At 47.2% G+C, this 16,145-nt stretch overlaps 5 protein-coding genes and 1 non-coding gene across 6 annotated transcripts; 3 read left to right on the top strand and 3 right to left on the bottom strand.

Moving 5' to 3' along the window:
• Positions 1–400: 400 nt before the first annotated feature.
• On the bottom strand, positions 401–5,641 carry GGI43DRAFT_387215 (Rap1-interacting factor 1 N terminal-domain-containing protein; the record flags this gene model as incomplete). The annotated part of the gene is made up of 2 exons (XM_083203895.1): positions 401–2,542; positions 2,600–5,641. The coding sequence occupies 2 exons, from the start codon at positions 5,639–5,641 to the stop codon at positions 401–403; spliced, it is 5,184 nt and encodes a 1,727-aa protein (XP_083057142.1).
• An 884-nt stretch (positions 5,642–6,525) lies between these two features.
• On the top strand, positions 6,526–8,791 carry GGI43DRAFT_205727 (guanine nucleotide exchange factor). The gene is made up of 5 exons (XM_083200125.1): positions 6,526–6,825; positions 6,883–6,957; positions 7,017–7,093; positions 7,153–8,270; positions 8,324–8,791. Exons 1-5 carry the CDS (start codon positions 6,789–6,791, stop codon positions 8,427–8,429), a joined length of 1,413 nt encoding a protein of 470 aa, XP_083057141.1. The 5' UTR covers positions 6,526–6,788; the 3' UTR covers positions 8,430–8,791.
• Positions 8,792–10,185: 1,394 nt separating this feature from the next.
• Positions 10,186–10,280, top strand: GGI43DRAFT_t189. Its single transcript has one exon. It is a non-coding gene; the product is annotated as a tRNA-Phe (tRNA).
• A 227-nt stretch (positions 10,281–10,507) lies between these two features.
• Positions 10,508–11,965, bottom strand: GGI43DRAFT_414725 (GNAT domain-containing protein). Its single transcript, XM_083207070.1, has one exon. It carries the CDS (start codon positions 11,336–11,338, stop codon positions 10,652–10,654), a length of 687 nt encoding a protein of 228 aa, XP_083057140.1. The 5' UTR covers positions 11,339–11,965; the 3' UTR covers positions 10,508–10,651.
• Positions 11,886–13,379, bottom strand: GGI43DRAFT_414724 (60S ribosomal protein eL20). The gene is made up of 4 exons (XM_083207069.1): positions 13,236–13,379; positions 12,686–12,870; positions 12,443–12,619; positions 11,886–12,387 (listed from the first exon to the last, which is right to left on the bottom strand). Exons 1-4 carry the CDS (start codon positions 13,237–13,239, stop codon positions 12,229–12,231), a joined length of 525 nt encoding a protein of 174 aa, XP_083057139.1. The 5' UTR covers positions 13,240–13,379; the 3' UTR covers positions 11,886–12,228.
• A 192-nt stretch (positions 13,380–13,571) lies between these two features.
• On the top strand, positions 13,572–16,043 carry GGI43DRAFT_205448 (uncharacterized protein). The gene is made up of 6 exons (XM_083200120.1): positions 13,572–14,035; positions 14,090–14,382; positions 14,434–14,659; positions 14,713–14,774; positions 14,826–15,240; positions 15,307–16,043. The coding sequence occupies exons 1-6, from the start codon at positions 13,757–13,759 to the stop codon at positions 15,388–15,390; spliced, it is 1,359 nt and encodes a 452-aa protein (XP_083057138.1). The 5' UTR covers positions 13,572–13,756; the 3' UTR covers positions 15,391–16,043.
• Positions 16,044–16,145: the final 102 nt, after the last annotated feature.

Genomic DNA, 16,145 nt, shown 5'->3' with positions numbered 1-16,145 from the left:
GAGTGGCGTCCAATATACAGGAGGCGAAGCAAATGTTTGCTCGGCTCATGATAATCAAAAAATGGCATCAGGGCGCAGCACCTCGTATGAATGTTCAGGCCGGTATATTTCCTTGCGGCCGTTTCCAATATCTACAGTACCTCCATGCAAGCATAATATCCACTTCCATAGAACAAAAATTCTAGCATCTAATAGGTATCCATACACCCCGTGTCATACAGCCAAAAAAATCAGCTGATGCCCAAAAACAAGGAAGAAAGAAAAAACATAGTTTAATCAAATCACGGCAAGAAAACCAAAAAAAGAACATCCCCGACGCCGTACGATGCAGCACATGCATTATGCTTGTCGTAATATTTTCCTCCTCCTCATGCTTCTTCCTCATGCTTCCTCCTCATGTCTAAGTGCTTTCCCTTCCTCGTCTCTCTGCTTCGAATAGCTCTCGCTTCAAATCCATCAACATATCTTCCATCTTATATACTTCGCTTCGAGGCAGTGCTACATCACGTAGTTGCTCCAAGCTGGTTTGTAGCGTTTCCATAATCGTCAAGACTTTGGCTTGCGGCTCACTCTCCGCCTTGTCTGCCGCCTTGTCTGCCGCCGTAGCGTTCAAATCCATGCGTTTTGTCGTTTGACGGGGTCCATCATCAGTGCCTGGCACTTCCTCTTCTGCACCCTTGTTTGATTTATGGCTCTCAGCCACTGCTTGGGATTCGCTCACCAGCTGTGACATCACTTCATCGTCCGTTTCTTCACTTCGCGCTTTCTTATTTCGCCTGCTTGACCGTCTTTGTGAACGTGAAGTCTTATCCTCTCGCTGACGCTGCTCGGTGTGTCTTCGTGCGCTTCCCCTGGTCTCTACGCCTACAGAGGGAGGTCCAGGAGTTTCAGGGGTTTCAGGGGTTTTCTTTTCGCTCACTAATGGTATTTCTTCCTCTTTTGCCGCTTCTGCGTTCTCTGATTTTTGCTCCGGTTTTTGCTTCTTTGAACGGCTGTTGCTTTGCCGAGACCCTCCTCGCTTTCTCTTTCGTTTGCTTCCTCCTTCACCAGTGCCAAGGGATTCTGCAGGAGTAGGCGGAATGATGGCCGAAGGGGAGCGCTTGGCCGCCCCGCGAGTCATTGGAGGAGATGGTGCTCGAGTTTCTGCTGACTGCGCGCCAGGTCGTTCATCAGAACTGTTTTCAGCGCTTCTCTCTTCCCGTAGGCCAGTGCGGTCACCAGACTCAAGCTCCTCTGCAAGTTTCATCATTCGAGTTTCATCTCCCTCGCTGAGTGCAAACGATGTATCATTGGCCTGTACTAACGAGGGCTTTTCAGGACTACTCCTGGCATCAACAAATTCATCGTCGACCGATTTTGGACTGTCTTCCACACGGGCAGCCTCACGAACCAGCCGTTTTTTAGTCGGGGTTTCGAGAAGTTGTGGTGGCGGATCTGGCGAAGACGATAGGTTTCGATCCGATAATTCTGTCAAGTCTGAGGATGACGATTCTTCTTCTCCAAGGCTAGAAGGAATAATATCTCTCAAGCCAGCATCAGTGTTTTTGGCTCTGGTGCCTACTTTCCTAGTAGATTTCTTCATCGGCTTCTCCCCAGGTAGTTGAACGTCTGATAATGCTTCTTGGTCACTGTGATTTGGCGACCCTGGAGGTGACGAGAATTCCCAGCTATCTAATGAGCTGCCAGCCATAGAGCGAGACTTAATCTCTGATAGGAGTGGGTATGGCCGTGGAACGGGAGGTGAGGACGGAGGATCGTTATCATCCATGTTCAAGAGCTGGCCACGCCTTGGGGTTGGTGTTGAGCTGATTAGATTATCGTAAGACGCAGTGTGACGTGGGGTCGTTTCTCCCACTTGCTTATCCGTAGAAGCCACCGTTTCATCCGGTATGGGGGAGCTCTCTTTGGCAGGAGGTGGAGAGCTTGTGCGCATGTCTGAGTAGATGGCTTCTGTTTCACGTTGCCTTTCTCGAACTTCTTTCTGCCTCTCCGTAAGGTGTTGCGAACCATCTTCAGGGATCGGAGACGATGAGGCAACAAGAGTAAACTGGATCTGGGAATTATCATGACGGAGTCGAGGAGTGCTAGTTCGCTTCGTTGGCTTTGCACGGCTTGGTTCGGGGGTCTCTTCCATGCGACGTTTTCGAGTTGACATCCGTGTGGGCATTTTCGAAATGGGAGCTGGGTCGACCTGGCGAGATGAATTTGATGAGAGCACAACGAGATTTGTTTCGTCTGGTGGTGCCTTTGATGAAGAGGCTTGAGCTCCGAACGCGCCATCACTTTTTCTAGATCCTTTCGTTTCCATGGGCTGTCTCTTTGCTCCAGCATTGGAGGCCACTGACTTCAAGCTGTCGGAGCAGCCTAGCCTTTCTTCATCCTGAGCTAGCACATTCCACAGCTCGATTGCCTTGTCAACAATAGTGGGAAGTTTGCTCTTGAATGCAGAAGTTAGAAGCGGCTCTACCTCGTCGAATTCGTCTTTTGTCAGTTGTCTGCGGCCAGCAAGTTCCTTTGATATTCCATCCCACGTCTGAATGAGCTATAAAAAGTTAGTCAATATGAGTATAACAGGTAATGGCTTTTGAATAATCCTTACAGTTTTCGAGAGAAGTGACTCTTCATCATGTTCATAACATGATTTGTCATCTTCAATCCACATGCATAGGCCAGCTTCAGCTTTTGTAAAGGCTTTAACACCTGACTGAGAGAAACATCTCACTAAGAAGCTCTTAATGCTCTCAATAAAAGGCGCGATATCATTATCTGAATCAAAAATGGAAAAGTTGCCATAGAAAGTTTCTAAAGCTTGATTCCCAAGTTTGTAGAGATTATCGAACGGATCAGACGAACCCGCTCGGGTAGCGACCACGGAAGCTCCCCATAGCCGCTGCCGAGCAGTATTTAGAGCAGTTTTATCGCGTGGCAGTTTAGCAGCATCGAAGAGTGAGCGTATTGCCTTAAGGGAGATTGCAGACGGCTTCACTACACTGCTATTAAGACAGTCTAGCAGCACTTTTGCCAGGGGCTCGATAACAGCCAGTGCTCGCCCAGCATCACCCAGTTGCTGAACCACATTTTCAGATAGCCGTTCAAATAATGTGAACCATTGATCCAGAGGAAGCTGAGGGTGTCCGAAAAGGCCGCGTTCAAGCAAGGAAGTTATGTCTCGATATTTCGGTCCCATCATCTTGCCGCTTCCTATCAAACTAGACGTAGCTTCGCTATTCTCAAGTGAAAGCGATATATTTTGTGCAGCTAATAGCCAAGGTCCATAGGGGGATGGCGACGCTCGAGGCAACAGCTGGAGAAGCTCATTCGATAGCTCTAAGCGAGCTTTTGTTGCCTTACCAACGAAAAAGGGTTCAAAAACGGATAGGAAAAAGTCGGATAGGACTTCGTCATCAGCACCACCCGGTGGGACAGAAGCCAACAGGCAAAAGAGGTGCTGCAATGGAGTCCGGACGGTTCCTAGAGAACTGGGTCGACTTTGATTTTGGGATGGTGTTGCAATAAGCTCAAAAGTATTGCCAACCGTCATGGCAAGCTTCTTTTCTGTAAAGGGAAGCATGCCCTGGGCTTTGACAAGTACTTCGATAAAATTCTTAATGCTAGACAGGAACGCCGGGCCATGTGAATAATCAGCTTCAGGCATTCCTGCAAGCCACATCTTGGACAGTAGACCAAATGCGTGGGCGAAGAACTTGGCGGTGTCTTCTGATACTTTGATATCCTTTGCCGAAGCGGCTGCAATTGAGCCGACCAGCGCATGCCATAAGCGGAATATCAAAGAGTCCTTATTGGCCAAGTCAAAGAATCTTTTCTCTAAAAGGGGACCAACTGTTTGAAAGACCTTATCACAGTTCCGCCTCACCCACTTTGAGTCCAGGGGCGGGAGTTCATCAGGTTTTGCAGGAGTTGTCTCCATGATACGATCCTGTCTCCAAATGCGAGGTGTAGCTACGTCCATAAGACTTGTCAAGATACGACCAGCTTGCATGAGACAATCGCCCGGAATTTCGGGCTTACCATCCAGGCTGATGAGTTGTGACAACACAGGCTGGACAGCAACATCCCATATTGAATCAGGAGGGAACTTGACATTGCCTGGAGCAAACGCATAGTAGTATAGATTGCATATACTACCAATGACTGTCCTTTGGAGCCTCACAGCTTCTTCTAGCTGCTTAGGATTTGCACGTCTCCGAAGTTGACTCAGCAGAGGTTGGCAGAGGGTTCCAAGATTCTTTGGGGTAGCCTTGCTATCGGCCAAAGTAAGGTAGATGTACCTATTCCAGGCAAAGTTTGCCTCTTGTTTCGTGGGGAAATCTGTTGTGTTGAAAGCAGATTGGACAAGAGTTAGCCAAGGGCCGTAGTATTGCCATCTCTCCAAAGGACATCGCATGTAAAGAATAATGGCGCTCCATATCTGCGGCACAGCCGAAGCGCTTGACCTGTCTTTGAGCATTTCTTGTAATCTTTGGATATAGAATTCGATATAGGCTTGGTCTTCGTTTGTTGTTTGGAATATCTCGCTGGCTTTCCGCATCAACTGCTTCTCGGATCGCAGGGCAAACCCAGCTTCAGTAGCGAGGCTAATGGCCTGGGCCCGAATATCCTTGACGGAACTCAGCATATCTGCAAGCACATTCTTGAGCCAGTTCGAATGGGTAACCATATGCAAGCTTGACTGCTTGACCAGACGCCTATATATATGTATTCTGCTCATGACAATGCTCTTGCCCGTGAGATGGTCTTCTATTTGATACATCGCAGTGACCAGTCGTCCCACTCGGTCAGATGTCATTACTTTGGAGGAAAAATTTTGGAATGCAACGACTTGCATCAAATGGCGAGCAACATCCTTGGGAGTATTTGCGTCTTCGAACGCGCGGATAGAGTGGTCGATAACGAAGATTCCAAAATCGGAGGTGAGGGTTGAGGCGATGGCGGGGAAATGGAGAAACGTGGCGAGAAGCGTCAGAGCATGGTTGATTAATGAAGAATCGGGGGCTCCAGTGCCGCTTTTGGAAGTAATATCGCGCTGGATGAATTGCATGAACAGGCTCATCTTGTCTTGTAAGGCAACACGATCGGGAAGATTATTGGAAGCCTTCAGGGCTCTTGAAAGCATCATATAGGCATCGAGTTTTGAATCTCGGTCAGAGCCGGCCAGCTGCTTTATTGTTGAGTCCAACATTTCGATTATATTGGGCTGACCTGAAGTCGCATCAAAATCACCACTAGACGACAAAGCGAGACGGCTCGGAGAAGACGAAGGTTTGAGAATGCCTTTGATAGGTCTTGAGGCCGGCGAGGGGACCGAGAGGGGAGAGGATTTGTGAATTTTGTCGATTGATCGATAGTCAACTGGGTCCTTGTACTCGGTATGTGCTGACCATACAACTTTCTTCCTTGTCCGACTTGACATCAATTTTGAATCAGGCGCATCGGTCGACGTCGGGGTGTTCGCAGCCGGCGGAGTCTGGAGACTATCCTGAGGATCAGATGAGGGAGCGCGGCTCAATATGGACTTGACCAACCCGTCGCCTTCTTTGCCTGCTTCTTGCGGTGGCGTCGGCGGCCGCGGTAGAAGCGTCTCGAGATCGGATGCTGGAGCCGGGGCTACTGAAGATGCCATGGCTGCTGCGATGCAGCGTCGGCGATCTAGACAGCAGTGAATCGGCCAGAGGAGGATCGTCCCCTAGACATTGGGATCTCGCAGGGTCTATTCAAACTGAGTTGAAGCTTGAGAAACGAGATGAAGAAAGCACCACCAACACCACCTGAACTTGCATCACAGCCGTACGGTTGTGGCAACGGTATGGCGCCCTTCGACCTCTGAGCTGCAAAGCTGGGAAGTGAAGTACGGAGTGACACGGCCAATGAATTTTACCGAGAAATCAATTAAGCAAGACGCGACCACGCTCGGTGCACGCTTCAACACGCGTTTTAGTGGCTGCCCCCACTATAAGATAGCGACTGAAGGTACCAGCAGGTAGAGATGCGCTGATCCGTGCCAATCGTTGCGTGGGCCTCATCCGGGATACAAGGCATTTGGTGCTAACATGTAGGCTGTCTCAGGTACCTGGCAGCTCAGTCAGGGGCTGCCATCCGGAGCAACCTGCAGCTACTCGTACGCTCCAGCAGTCGCTTATCGCCCATCTCGCTATGGCAGTGCGCCCGCCATTGGCACCAATCGCTGGTTTGTCGCCACAGCAGAGCCCGAAGCGGTACCGAAAGCAGCAAAAAGGGCACTGAGCTGTTCAGTTTGTGCTGCGTATGGCGCAAAGCAACGAGAATACACGGCGTTTGAAGTAACGCTTGACCTGAGAATCGATAATCAACCCGAATCCTGGCTCTCGGGCGAAATTAAATGAGAATACCTTAGAAACTCACCGAAAATAGATGGGCCTTTATCCGTCTTATTAATCTCTTTTTTGGTCCGCTACGCCCGGCTCTCATGACTTTTGCCAACAATCGTCAGACCTTCATCTTTATCGCCATTCCTTTGCTCTAAACACCTCTCCTTCTCTCTGCTCTTTCACCCTCGAATTCCTGATAGCACTTTGCTAGCCTTGATATTCAGTGCGTGCGCAGTTATATCGGTTGTGGCCAATCAGAAGCACGTCCATTTATGCTTTAGCCAGCAGTTGTCAAATCACTTGACCCTTGGACTGCCTTTTTGGGCTCAGATATTCGTGGGCCTTTTTACGCGCAGTCTGGCTCACCACGACAGTATTCTCTTCCATGCTCTTCTTGAGCATTTAATCAGCTGAATCTTCATCATGTCCGGTCTCCAACTGGGCACGGCAACGGGCCCTGGTGAGTCCATTCAGCCGTCGCGAAAGGCTTAAGATTGGCCTTGCTAACCCTATACAGCCAAGCTCAAGGCAGTGACTGAACTGGTCAACAAGCTTACAGAAGATCTCGATAAAGCCTCGCTTCTTCCTAAAGGTATGTTGATGCTAGGTTATTGTTTGGTCTAGTAAGAGATGTGTTTAACTGTTTCTTAGACCGAGATGAGGCTCTGGAGGAACTCAAGATCTACGGACGAGATCCCCGGAATGCAGATCCTATTTTTACCAAGGAGGTCAGCAGCTACAAATATAAAATGCTTTTCACGATGAAGTTTAAACTGACATCTGCCAGGGTATCTCTATGCTCTTACGGTATGGTTTCCAAAGCTCGTCCAGTGATACGTCTCGAGCTGCCCTGAGAGTTTTGGCCAATTCCATGCTGCTAAAGCCCGAAACACGGCGGATGCTTGTAGATCAGGGATTCGCTACTAAAGCCTGTGACGGGCTGAAGACCGATAACTGGGATAACGAGTTTCTCCATTCTCGCATCTTATTACTGTCCACTTATGGCACCAAGGAGCATCTAAGTAATCTTATCACTGAGCACCATCTCGCTGAGAATATCACGGAAAATCTCGATCGCCATGCCAAGCTTGCCGCCACCAAGCCCCAGCAGCCACAACCTATGGAAGACATGGCGCTCTCCGAAATTCTAAAACTTCTTTTCAACGTCACTCACTTTTGTAAAGACGAGGCTTCTCACTTCGATACCGCCATTCCACACATCGCTGCGTTATTATGGAAGCAAGATATCCCTAGTTCCAATCCCCTGGACTCACCCTTTGGACCATTAGTCAACGCTCTAATCAATCTTGATATATCTACGGCCGCAAACCAAGCTGCTATATACCCAAGCTCTGAACCAAACAAGGTTGCTGCCAGGTTGATAGCTCTCCTCGATACCGCAATGGCAACTTATAACGACAATGAACTTGAAGTCACTGTCACTCCCCTAATCAGCACGATGCTCAAGGTTAGTGAGCATGCTCCTAGCTCGGTGCGAGAGTATATTGGCAGCAAACTGCTGCCAACTGCAGAGGATCGTAAATCAGTCCTCGGCAGAGGCAAGACACTCTCCGCAAGACTGCTAAAGAATTCCACCAACGCAATGACACCCGCTCTACGAGATGCAATCGCCCACCTTCTCTTCGAGATATCGGATAAAGACGCATCGAAATTTGTAGAGAATGTTGGATACGGATTCGCTTCCGGCTTCTTATTCAAGAATAATGTGCCCATTCCTGCAAGTGCGTCAACAACATTCAACGCAGACGACTCCACGGGTGCTCAGAGGATGGTAAATCCCATAACCGGACAGTTCATAGACCAGGAAACGGTGTCAGAGCTGCCGCCAATGACTGAAGACGAGAAGCTGCGCGAGGCAGAAAGATTATTTGTGCTCTTTGAGCGGTAAGTTCCTTTGTTCCCAGGATATCGCCAGATAACTAACAGCTGGTTATTAGACTCAAGAAGACTGGTATCATAGACGTTGAAAATCCCGTCGTGCAAGCAATGCGGGAAGGAAAATTCCGAGAACTTGATGACGACGAGGTTGAGGAGCTTGACTGAGTGCGCTACCTAATAGATAGATTATATATCTATATACCTAGGCATCCTCTGCATAAGCATCTTTTAGGGCATAGCATTTGAAGTTTCAGAACTTTTCGTCTTTGCGAGTGGCAGAGTTTTTGTATACTTAGATGAACAGACGTTGACTTAATATGAATTTAGTAGAATAGAAGTAATTAACCACCAGTAATCTGCGTCTCGTGTCCTTCTCTTCGAGCCTGGCATCAAAGATGCAACACCTTGGGGCATGCATCATAGTACTAGCATAGCCGTCAAGTAATTAATAGGTTAACAAAGGTTATATATCAAGTCAGCTGCCCCGCCTTGAGCTAATATTTGCCTCATAAGAAGCGCATTAGCTGCAGTTTGCTATAGTGAAAGAACACAAACTGAAAAGGAGAGGTTCCGATGCGCCCACGTGGCGATACATAGACCGCACGTGAGATAACAGTCCTCCAGAACAAAACTTTCTGCGCTGAGATATTTCCTTGTTTCTTTCCTCTTAATGGATCTGATCTAATAAATTCGATTCGATCCTCTTGACTAATATTCCAGGAGGTAATCAAAATATCAGCAACCATGCCTCGGCTGAGTAACGAAGAAATCCCGCCTCAGTAAAGAGCTCGAAACCCCGTCCAGTAAATCAAAAGCTAACATCGAGTTAGATTATTCAGTGATGCTGGGTCGACATATTCTGATCACCAAGCCTCACCACCGTACCTTATGCGCTCGCCAGCACATTCTCCAGCAATTTCATCGGCCTATCGATTTGCTTCACTGATCAACTCTCCAGTCTCGCCGATATACAGTTCAGTCAGAGCTTCGGCACCCTCTTCAGCCACAGAGCACCATAGTATCCCAGAGGATGAAGCAGAAGCTCCAATGCAGCCTAAAAAGACGGAAAAGCTGTCAGCAGTCTCCACCGGGCCAAGATCCTCATCCAGACTCCGGCTAGCTGCTCTACAGAAGACAGAGTCCCAGCCCGCTGCCCGGAAGTCGTCTTCTTTCATAAATCGCAAGTCTCATCCCCAACGAAAAGTTGATGAGAAAGGTGTGGTTCGAAAGCGTGGTCGGCCAGCGAAAACGGCGACAGCACTACGTAAAAAGAAGACTGATCAGGGAGATGAAGCTGCCCAAGATGATCACAATGGACGCAAAGAGTGGGAAGTCGAGCAAATAGTCGACTCCAGGATTGATGCAGAAACGATGCAGCACTGGTTCAAGGTCAAATGGAAAGGATACATGAGCAAGCATAATACGTGGGAGCCAAAGAAAAATCTAGCCAACTGCAAGGCTATGCTTGGGAAATACGAGAAGAAGACAGGAAAATGAACAGTGTAATATATACAGAGTATATCGGCTCTGGTGTGAAGACAGGCCGTGGCTGGTAGATGGATATTTGTACATGACCATATAAGAGGCCTAACTCTCAACTTTTTCGATTTAGGGTAGGGGTCAGTCTGGCTATGGGATGGAAATTAAAAAGGATTATTATTCGTCAATCGGCAGATGAGGCTGTGAAAAAATGAGAGAGGCTCGGGTATTAATAGCGAGAATCTGAATACGGCTGGGAATATGCATGTGTCAATTTTGTGACTGAAACAAACGCGGGCCTACGCAATAAGACAATGACATGTATACCAACACTCGTCAACAAAGAAACAAACGAAAGATTTCAATGGTCACTCTGTTATCTTGCAGCGATAGTTTCATTCACATGAAGAAATAGCTAGTCATTCTTTCAACCAATTAGCTTGCGGCCTTAGCTCAGCTGGGAGAGCGTCAGACTGAAGCCTCAACTTCAAGTCACTTGATATCTGAAGGTCGTGTGTTCGATCCACACAGGCCGCATTGCATTTATTTTTGGATTTTTTTTTAGAAGAGCAAAATAATAACTATGTGAGACAAGCTATCTTTTGCTGACTTGTCTTATTTATAAATGTTCTCATTTTCTTGTTCATTTTTTCCCACACCAAACCTTAAGACGTCGTAATCTATTTTGTAGCAACGACGAAGTCGAATACTGTAGCGAGGAGCATTCCGCGCATTGTTTGTCATATATAGGAGCGACTCTGTAGTTACTGCACCATGCAGTTTATTAATTCTATCGTCGTATATAATGTATATATATGTATATCGCTAAATTGCAGACGCTTCTCTTCTAATTTACAAAAAGCGAGCCGGGTATCTAGCACCACCACTCATGCACATCATATATCCTCTTACACTTGCGGCTTTTGTTTCGCATATCCATGCAAGGCCTCCATAACACCTGGACGTTCAGGGTCTTCTTCTTCGAATAACCTAGCCAGTTTGAATCCAAGTTTCGCCAGGACGTTTTGACTTGCGCCATTTTCAGGTGCTGTAATTGCCGTGATGTGCTCTGGCTGCAAGTCGGTCTCGCTGCCTACTACTGTGCTCTTCTCCACCTTGACCTCGACTTCTTCTCGAGGGAGTGCCCAATATGCTTTCAAGAAGGTGGTCATGAGTTCCGTCGCGAGGCCTTTACCCCAAAATTCGGATCGAATCATGTATCCAATTACGGGCCAGCCAAGCTCGCCGACTCGCATGTGGCTTCCGCCAGTGCCAATCATCTCTCCTGTCTCTGCCAAGCAGATGGCGAACTCATATGCGGTTTCGCCCTTTTCTGAGCCCGGTAGCCTGTCTGCGAGGCACGTTGTGGTCTCATCCAAATCTTTATCTGGCCTGCCCTGCCCCGTCCACTTCATGACTTCTGGCTGTAGACGGAGGAGGTGAAAGTCGTTGACATCTGTTGCGGCATAAGGCCGGAGGATTAGGCGCTCACTTCGGATAGGTTCCCGAGCCGACATGGGTGGGTATCCTTTTGGCAAGGTTGTTTTGACTGTGACCCATTCTAAGGGAGCAGAGTAGCCGTTGGTTTGTGCCATTTTGAAGAAGTTTGGTTTAGACAGTGATGTGTTATAACAGGGATTGCGAATTTGGCCAGAGCCGCGGAAGAAGTCAAAAAAGAAGCTTAAGCTTGATGACACGAGATATGGTTCTAGAAAAAAATAGCAGATCTAGAGCCACTATATGTATTCGCAAAAAGATTGGGGGTTTACTATCAAAACCAAACAGCCTCATTTTAGCGTGAGTCATACCGGAACTCAATCGGATTATGACACTCTTATGAGTTTAAATACTTCGTTTAGGGCCGTTTATAGGCGGTGCCTGATTAGTAGGGAATTTTGTGTCTGCAATCTCGAATAGGTTGGACCAGCCGAAATCTGAATTCGTGGCTCCGCACTCCAGGACGGTGAGCCCGATTTGGATAGACGTGGGAGATAAAAGATATAGTGGTGGCGTAGCCTTTAGCTTGGCAAAATGGAAAAAAAAACTTCTAGTTATAGGTTTAAAAAAAAAAGAAGAGAATACTGGGCAATGTTACTCAATTTCAGCGTAATTATCACTTGCTTTTCATGTATGGGAAAGAAGTTATAGCATTTGCCTACAGTTGAAGGCGCAATTGTCTTTGTATTGTGCATCTTTTTAACAGCTAGACTTGCCGAATTCGTCTTCTTTTGTAGAAGATATCCAGCGTGACATCAGCTCACGTCTCTTTGAAGCGCCGGTGCCCCTCAGCCATTAACCCGGAATGTCGCGGTAAAGAAAAACACAGACATTCACATTGCTTGAGTCATAAAAATCTACACCGTGTTCAGAATTTTTTGGTTCATTCAGTGCTCTTTTTTAAACGAGCAAATGCAGTGATATTTCCATGATCCGTTGTAAACACCCGCAGAACCTAGCCCAACCGTCCTCAAAACCAATAACATTCTTAAGCGAAAGTGGAAGGTCGCTTCGCGGTGAACAGCTTCTGGGTGCTGACCTTGGCAACACGGTGGGGGAGAGGGAACTTGAGGTTCTTGGTAACGAGCTGCTTGATGTAGGGGCGCTTGATGTCGGCGGTCTTCTCAACCTCAACGACACGGAGAATCTGGTTAAATTGTCAGTAACAAGCGTCATCTGTGCTCGTGCTTTGCTCAACGTACGTGGATGGACCTGAAACGGGCACGGTGACGGGCAGCCATATCAGAGTACAGGGACTCAACGGCATCGGTTCTGGTGAGCTCACGGTACTCCTTGTACATGTTGTGTGTACCGGATCGGGAGTCGTATCGCAGCCAGATACCGAAGTTCTTGACCTTCTCGGGGTGCTTCTCGTGGATCTATAATTTTCCTCCTTGTCAGCCGCTTGTCGTACTTTTATCTTTCGCTTGGGGAAATCCACATACCGCCTTGATGCTAACGATCTCACCAGTGGCCTTCTTGACCTTCTTGAGACCACGCAAGAAGTACCAGTAACGGGACTTGGCGACAGTCTCGTTAGGGGCGAAGATGGTCATGCGGTACATGGCCGGGGTAGGGTTGGCCTCGGTGGGCAAGTGGCGCCCGATGACCTCGTACTCTTGAAGGCGACCTGAAGGCAGTTTGTTAGTATCCAAGGTCAAGACTGTTGCATAGTGAATGTATTCGAATGCGCGCTGCCGGTGGTCTCGTGTGCCAAAGTCGGTGTCGATCGTTTCAAATTTTGATGTCTCGATTTTAGAGATCTTTCAACAAGAGAAAATCCTTTTTCGATCATGGATATTGCATAGAAGACGCCAAGTCCAGTCTTTTTCCCATTTCAAAAACGATGCCATCGATCCTCAATTGATTGGTTGAATCGAGACTTCAGTTCGGAATATCGTGGTTTGCTGATTTCGAGACAAAATTCGACAACTCGTTTTCCTCCCGACAACGCGCATTCTCGAATTGGTGAAGTGCTAAAAAGGAGATTCTTACCCATCTGGAATGATTGTTAGTATGTGAAATATCTAATAAAATGTCTTCCCGACTCACTGTGACGGTTGGTCTATGTCCTCGACAAATCGCGAAATTTGAAGATTGTCAAGTTAGAGGTGATGCAGCGATAATTTTTGTGTGCGGGTGAGTGGGGAGGGTTGAGCACCAAACTCGGCGCAGGGCTTTAACCTTCACAGCGATTGGTCAAATGGAAAATATTGTGCCCCACCGGTTGCTGTAAAAGATCACGTGCAAAGTCACAGGCAAATCTGTATTACCTCATCCGCTAAAGGTACGTACCTCGCTGGATGGGCTGTAATGGGAGGCATGGGCCAGGGAACTTCTTGTGGAACAGAAAGATGATGTCTTAGGCATATTAACGATACCCCATTCAAAACCAGAGGAGAATCACTTTCTCGCACGATTGTCTTATTCTTCACCATTATTTGACCGAAGCTGAGAAATTGAATAGACATTTGGCCAATAATCGCGTTTCTCAGCTCACCACCTTAGTTGACGATATGAACGACCTGTTCAAAGGCTTCGCGAAAGCCCATGCTGAGCAGAACGGATACCTGCTCGCGGCAACGCTCTCACCAATAGCCTCATCAGGGAATCCGCAGCGATTGAGATCAATCTGGAAGAGCAGTAATTCATCTAGCGTCAAAGGCGACATCAAACATTTCATCAAATCAAATTCATCTCGAAGTCTTGACCATGAGGAAGTGAAAGGCTGGGTCGAAGTGTATGCCGCATATTGGAATGCTATTGGCGATGTTGTTGCTGTAGAAGATGGCAAGGTAATATGAATGCTAGTAACTGAGTGATACCGATGATAACTAATACTGGGGCAGTCAACATGGACCAAGGTTTATGAATCCTGGAAGGATTTAACATCCGCGCTGATCCGAGGCTATAACAACTTTGGTTTCGAAGCGTGGACAATCCCGTGTTTATATGTAATTGGAAAATATTTGAGGCTGTTTGCCATCAGATCCGACACAGAGCGTAGCCGCAGCACTGGTGATAATTCTGGGGGAGCCGCCCTCATACAAGATGATTTTGACCCAGAGACCGAAAAACAAAGTCAACTAAGAGATTGCGAGCAGCACCTGAAAAGAATATTCACACTTTGTCTCAACGACAGGTTTGTATCTGCCCTCAAATTACTTGGAGACATTTTTTAATTTGTTTACAGAGCTCCGCTGGAAGAATCCAGGAAATGGGGTATCTACTTCATTATCAACTTGCTGTTCAAAACATATTTCAAGCTAAACTCTGCTTCGCTCTCACGAACTATTCTAAAGACATTAAGCGCATACAAGGGAGACATGCCGGCATTGTCGGCATTTCCAAAGTCACAGAGAGTTACGTTTAAGTTTTACGAGGGTGTTTTATTTTTCTTGGAAGAAAATTATATCGAGGTAAGAGGTCATATGGTCTTGCTCTATTGCATACGACTAATAGCATACGATAGGCCGAGAAACATCTTGTCGAAGCATGGGAGCTCTGTCACAAGGATGCGAAGGCAAACATGGAGTATGTTTGAGATGAGAATGCTGCTACTGCTGAAATACTAATATATCCCAGGCGAATACTAAGCTATCTTATCCCTTGCCGCCTTCTTACCACCCATGTGCTACCCACAAAGGCACTCTTGGAGCCATTTCCTCGCCTACAGAAACTCTTCCTACCCCTGGCCCAATGCATTAGAAAAGGCGACCTTCGCGCTTTCGATATTGCATTACAGGAAGGCGAAGATGAATTTGTGAAGAGGCGCATTTACCTTACACTCGAGCGTGGGCGTGATATCGCCCTACGAAATCTCCTACGCAAGGTTTTCATTGCAGGAGGATTTGACGAGCTCAAAGAGGGCGAGACTACGCCGGTGCGCCGTACACGAGTACCTGTCGCGGAATTCCGCGCAGCAATCTGTATGGGAAGCGGAGGAGAGCTGGTTGATACAGATGAAGTTGAGTGCCTGTTGGCGAACATGATTTATAAGGTATGGCTCATTGTTGCTTATTCTGCCCATCTACCTCTTGCGCTTTGGCTCTAACACCGACACTAGGATCTAATGAAAGGCTACATTGCCCGCGAACGAGGCATCGTAGTCTTATCTAAGAAAGGCGCTTTCCCAGGCACCGGTGTCTAACTAGATATCGATAGATGACCGAATTTGTCCAGTATCACTGATAAATTACTGGCTAGGCATCTCGTTGCCTAGTGTTCCGAGGAAGAATGCTGGGTGGGTGGGCCAGTGCGCACGCCTGTTGCATTACTCTAACACGATTGACGCCCAAATTATTACAGTGCGCATACATATTAGATAGCTAGCGAGGATATATAAGTTTTAAAATGGTTGTTTCATTTGATAGCCTTACTAATTGGTTGGCCATCCGGATCCCTCCCGTGTGTTCCGCATGCCCTTCGCTACCAGCCACACCTACCATCGCCTGCCTTGAATTAATGACTTATTCCAAGAAAGTATAAGGCATTCATAAGAAAATCCGCTCTCTTCATAGGGGTGGGTGTGGCCAACAAAGACATCTTGGCGTTTTGCGCGAAACTATGCCCAATTTTATTACATCACTGGGAGTCGGAAAACGTGATGAAAATAGGTTCAATCTATGTCTTTAGTATGGAGATTTGTCAAACAAAAGAAATTTCCCATTTTCTTCCAAATTCACGTGCATAGCTTTAAAGCATTGCAGTTAACATTGTCCCTCAAGTCCTTTTTCCCAGTGACCCGGGCCTGTGAGTTCAATCTCAATCTAAAGTAGTATATATAGTCCGTCTCTCCAAATACCCAACAGTCATCATTCCATATAGTGCCATAAATCTTCAGGAGTCGAGCGTAAAAGAAAAAGAAAAGAAAAAGCTGCTGGGTTTGCTGGCGGAAAAAACAGG

Source organism: Trichoderma evansii (genome assembly GCF_050947405.1).
Source record: "Trichoderma evansii strain SZMC 28006 chromosome Unknown GGI43scaffold_23, whole genome shotgun sequence".
NCBI lineage: Eukaryota > Fungi > Ascomycota > Sordariomycetes > Hypocreales > Hypocreaceae > Trichoderma > Trichoderma evansii.
This window is presented reverse-complemented; position numbering and strand designations above follow the sequence as displayed.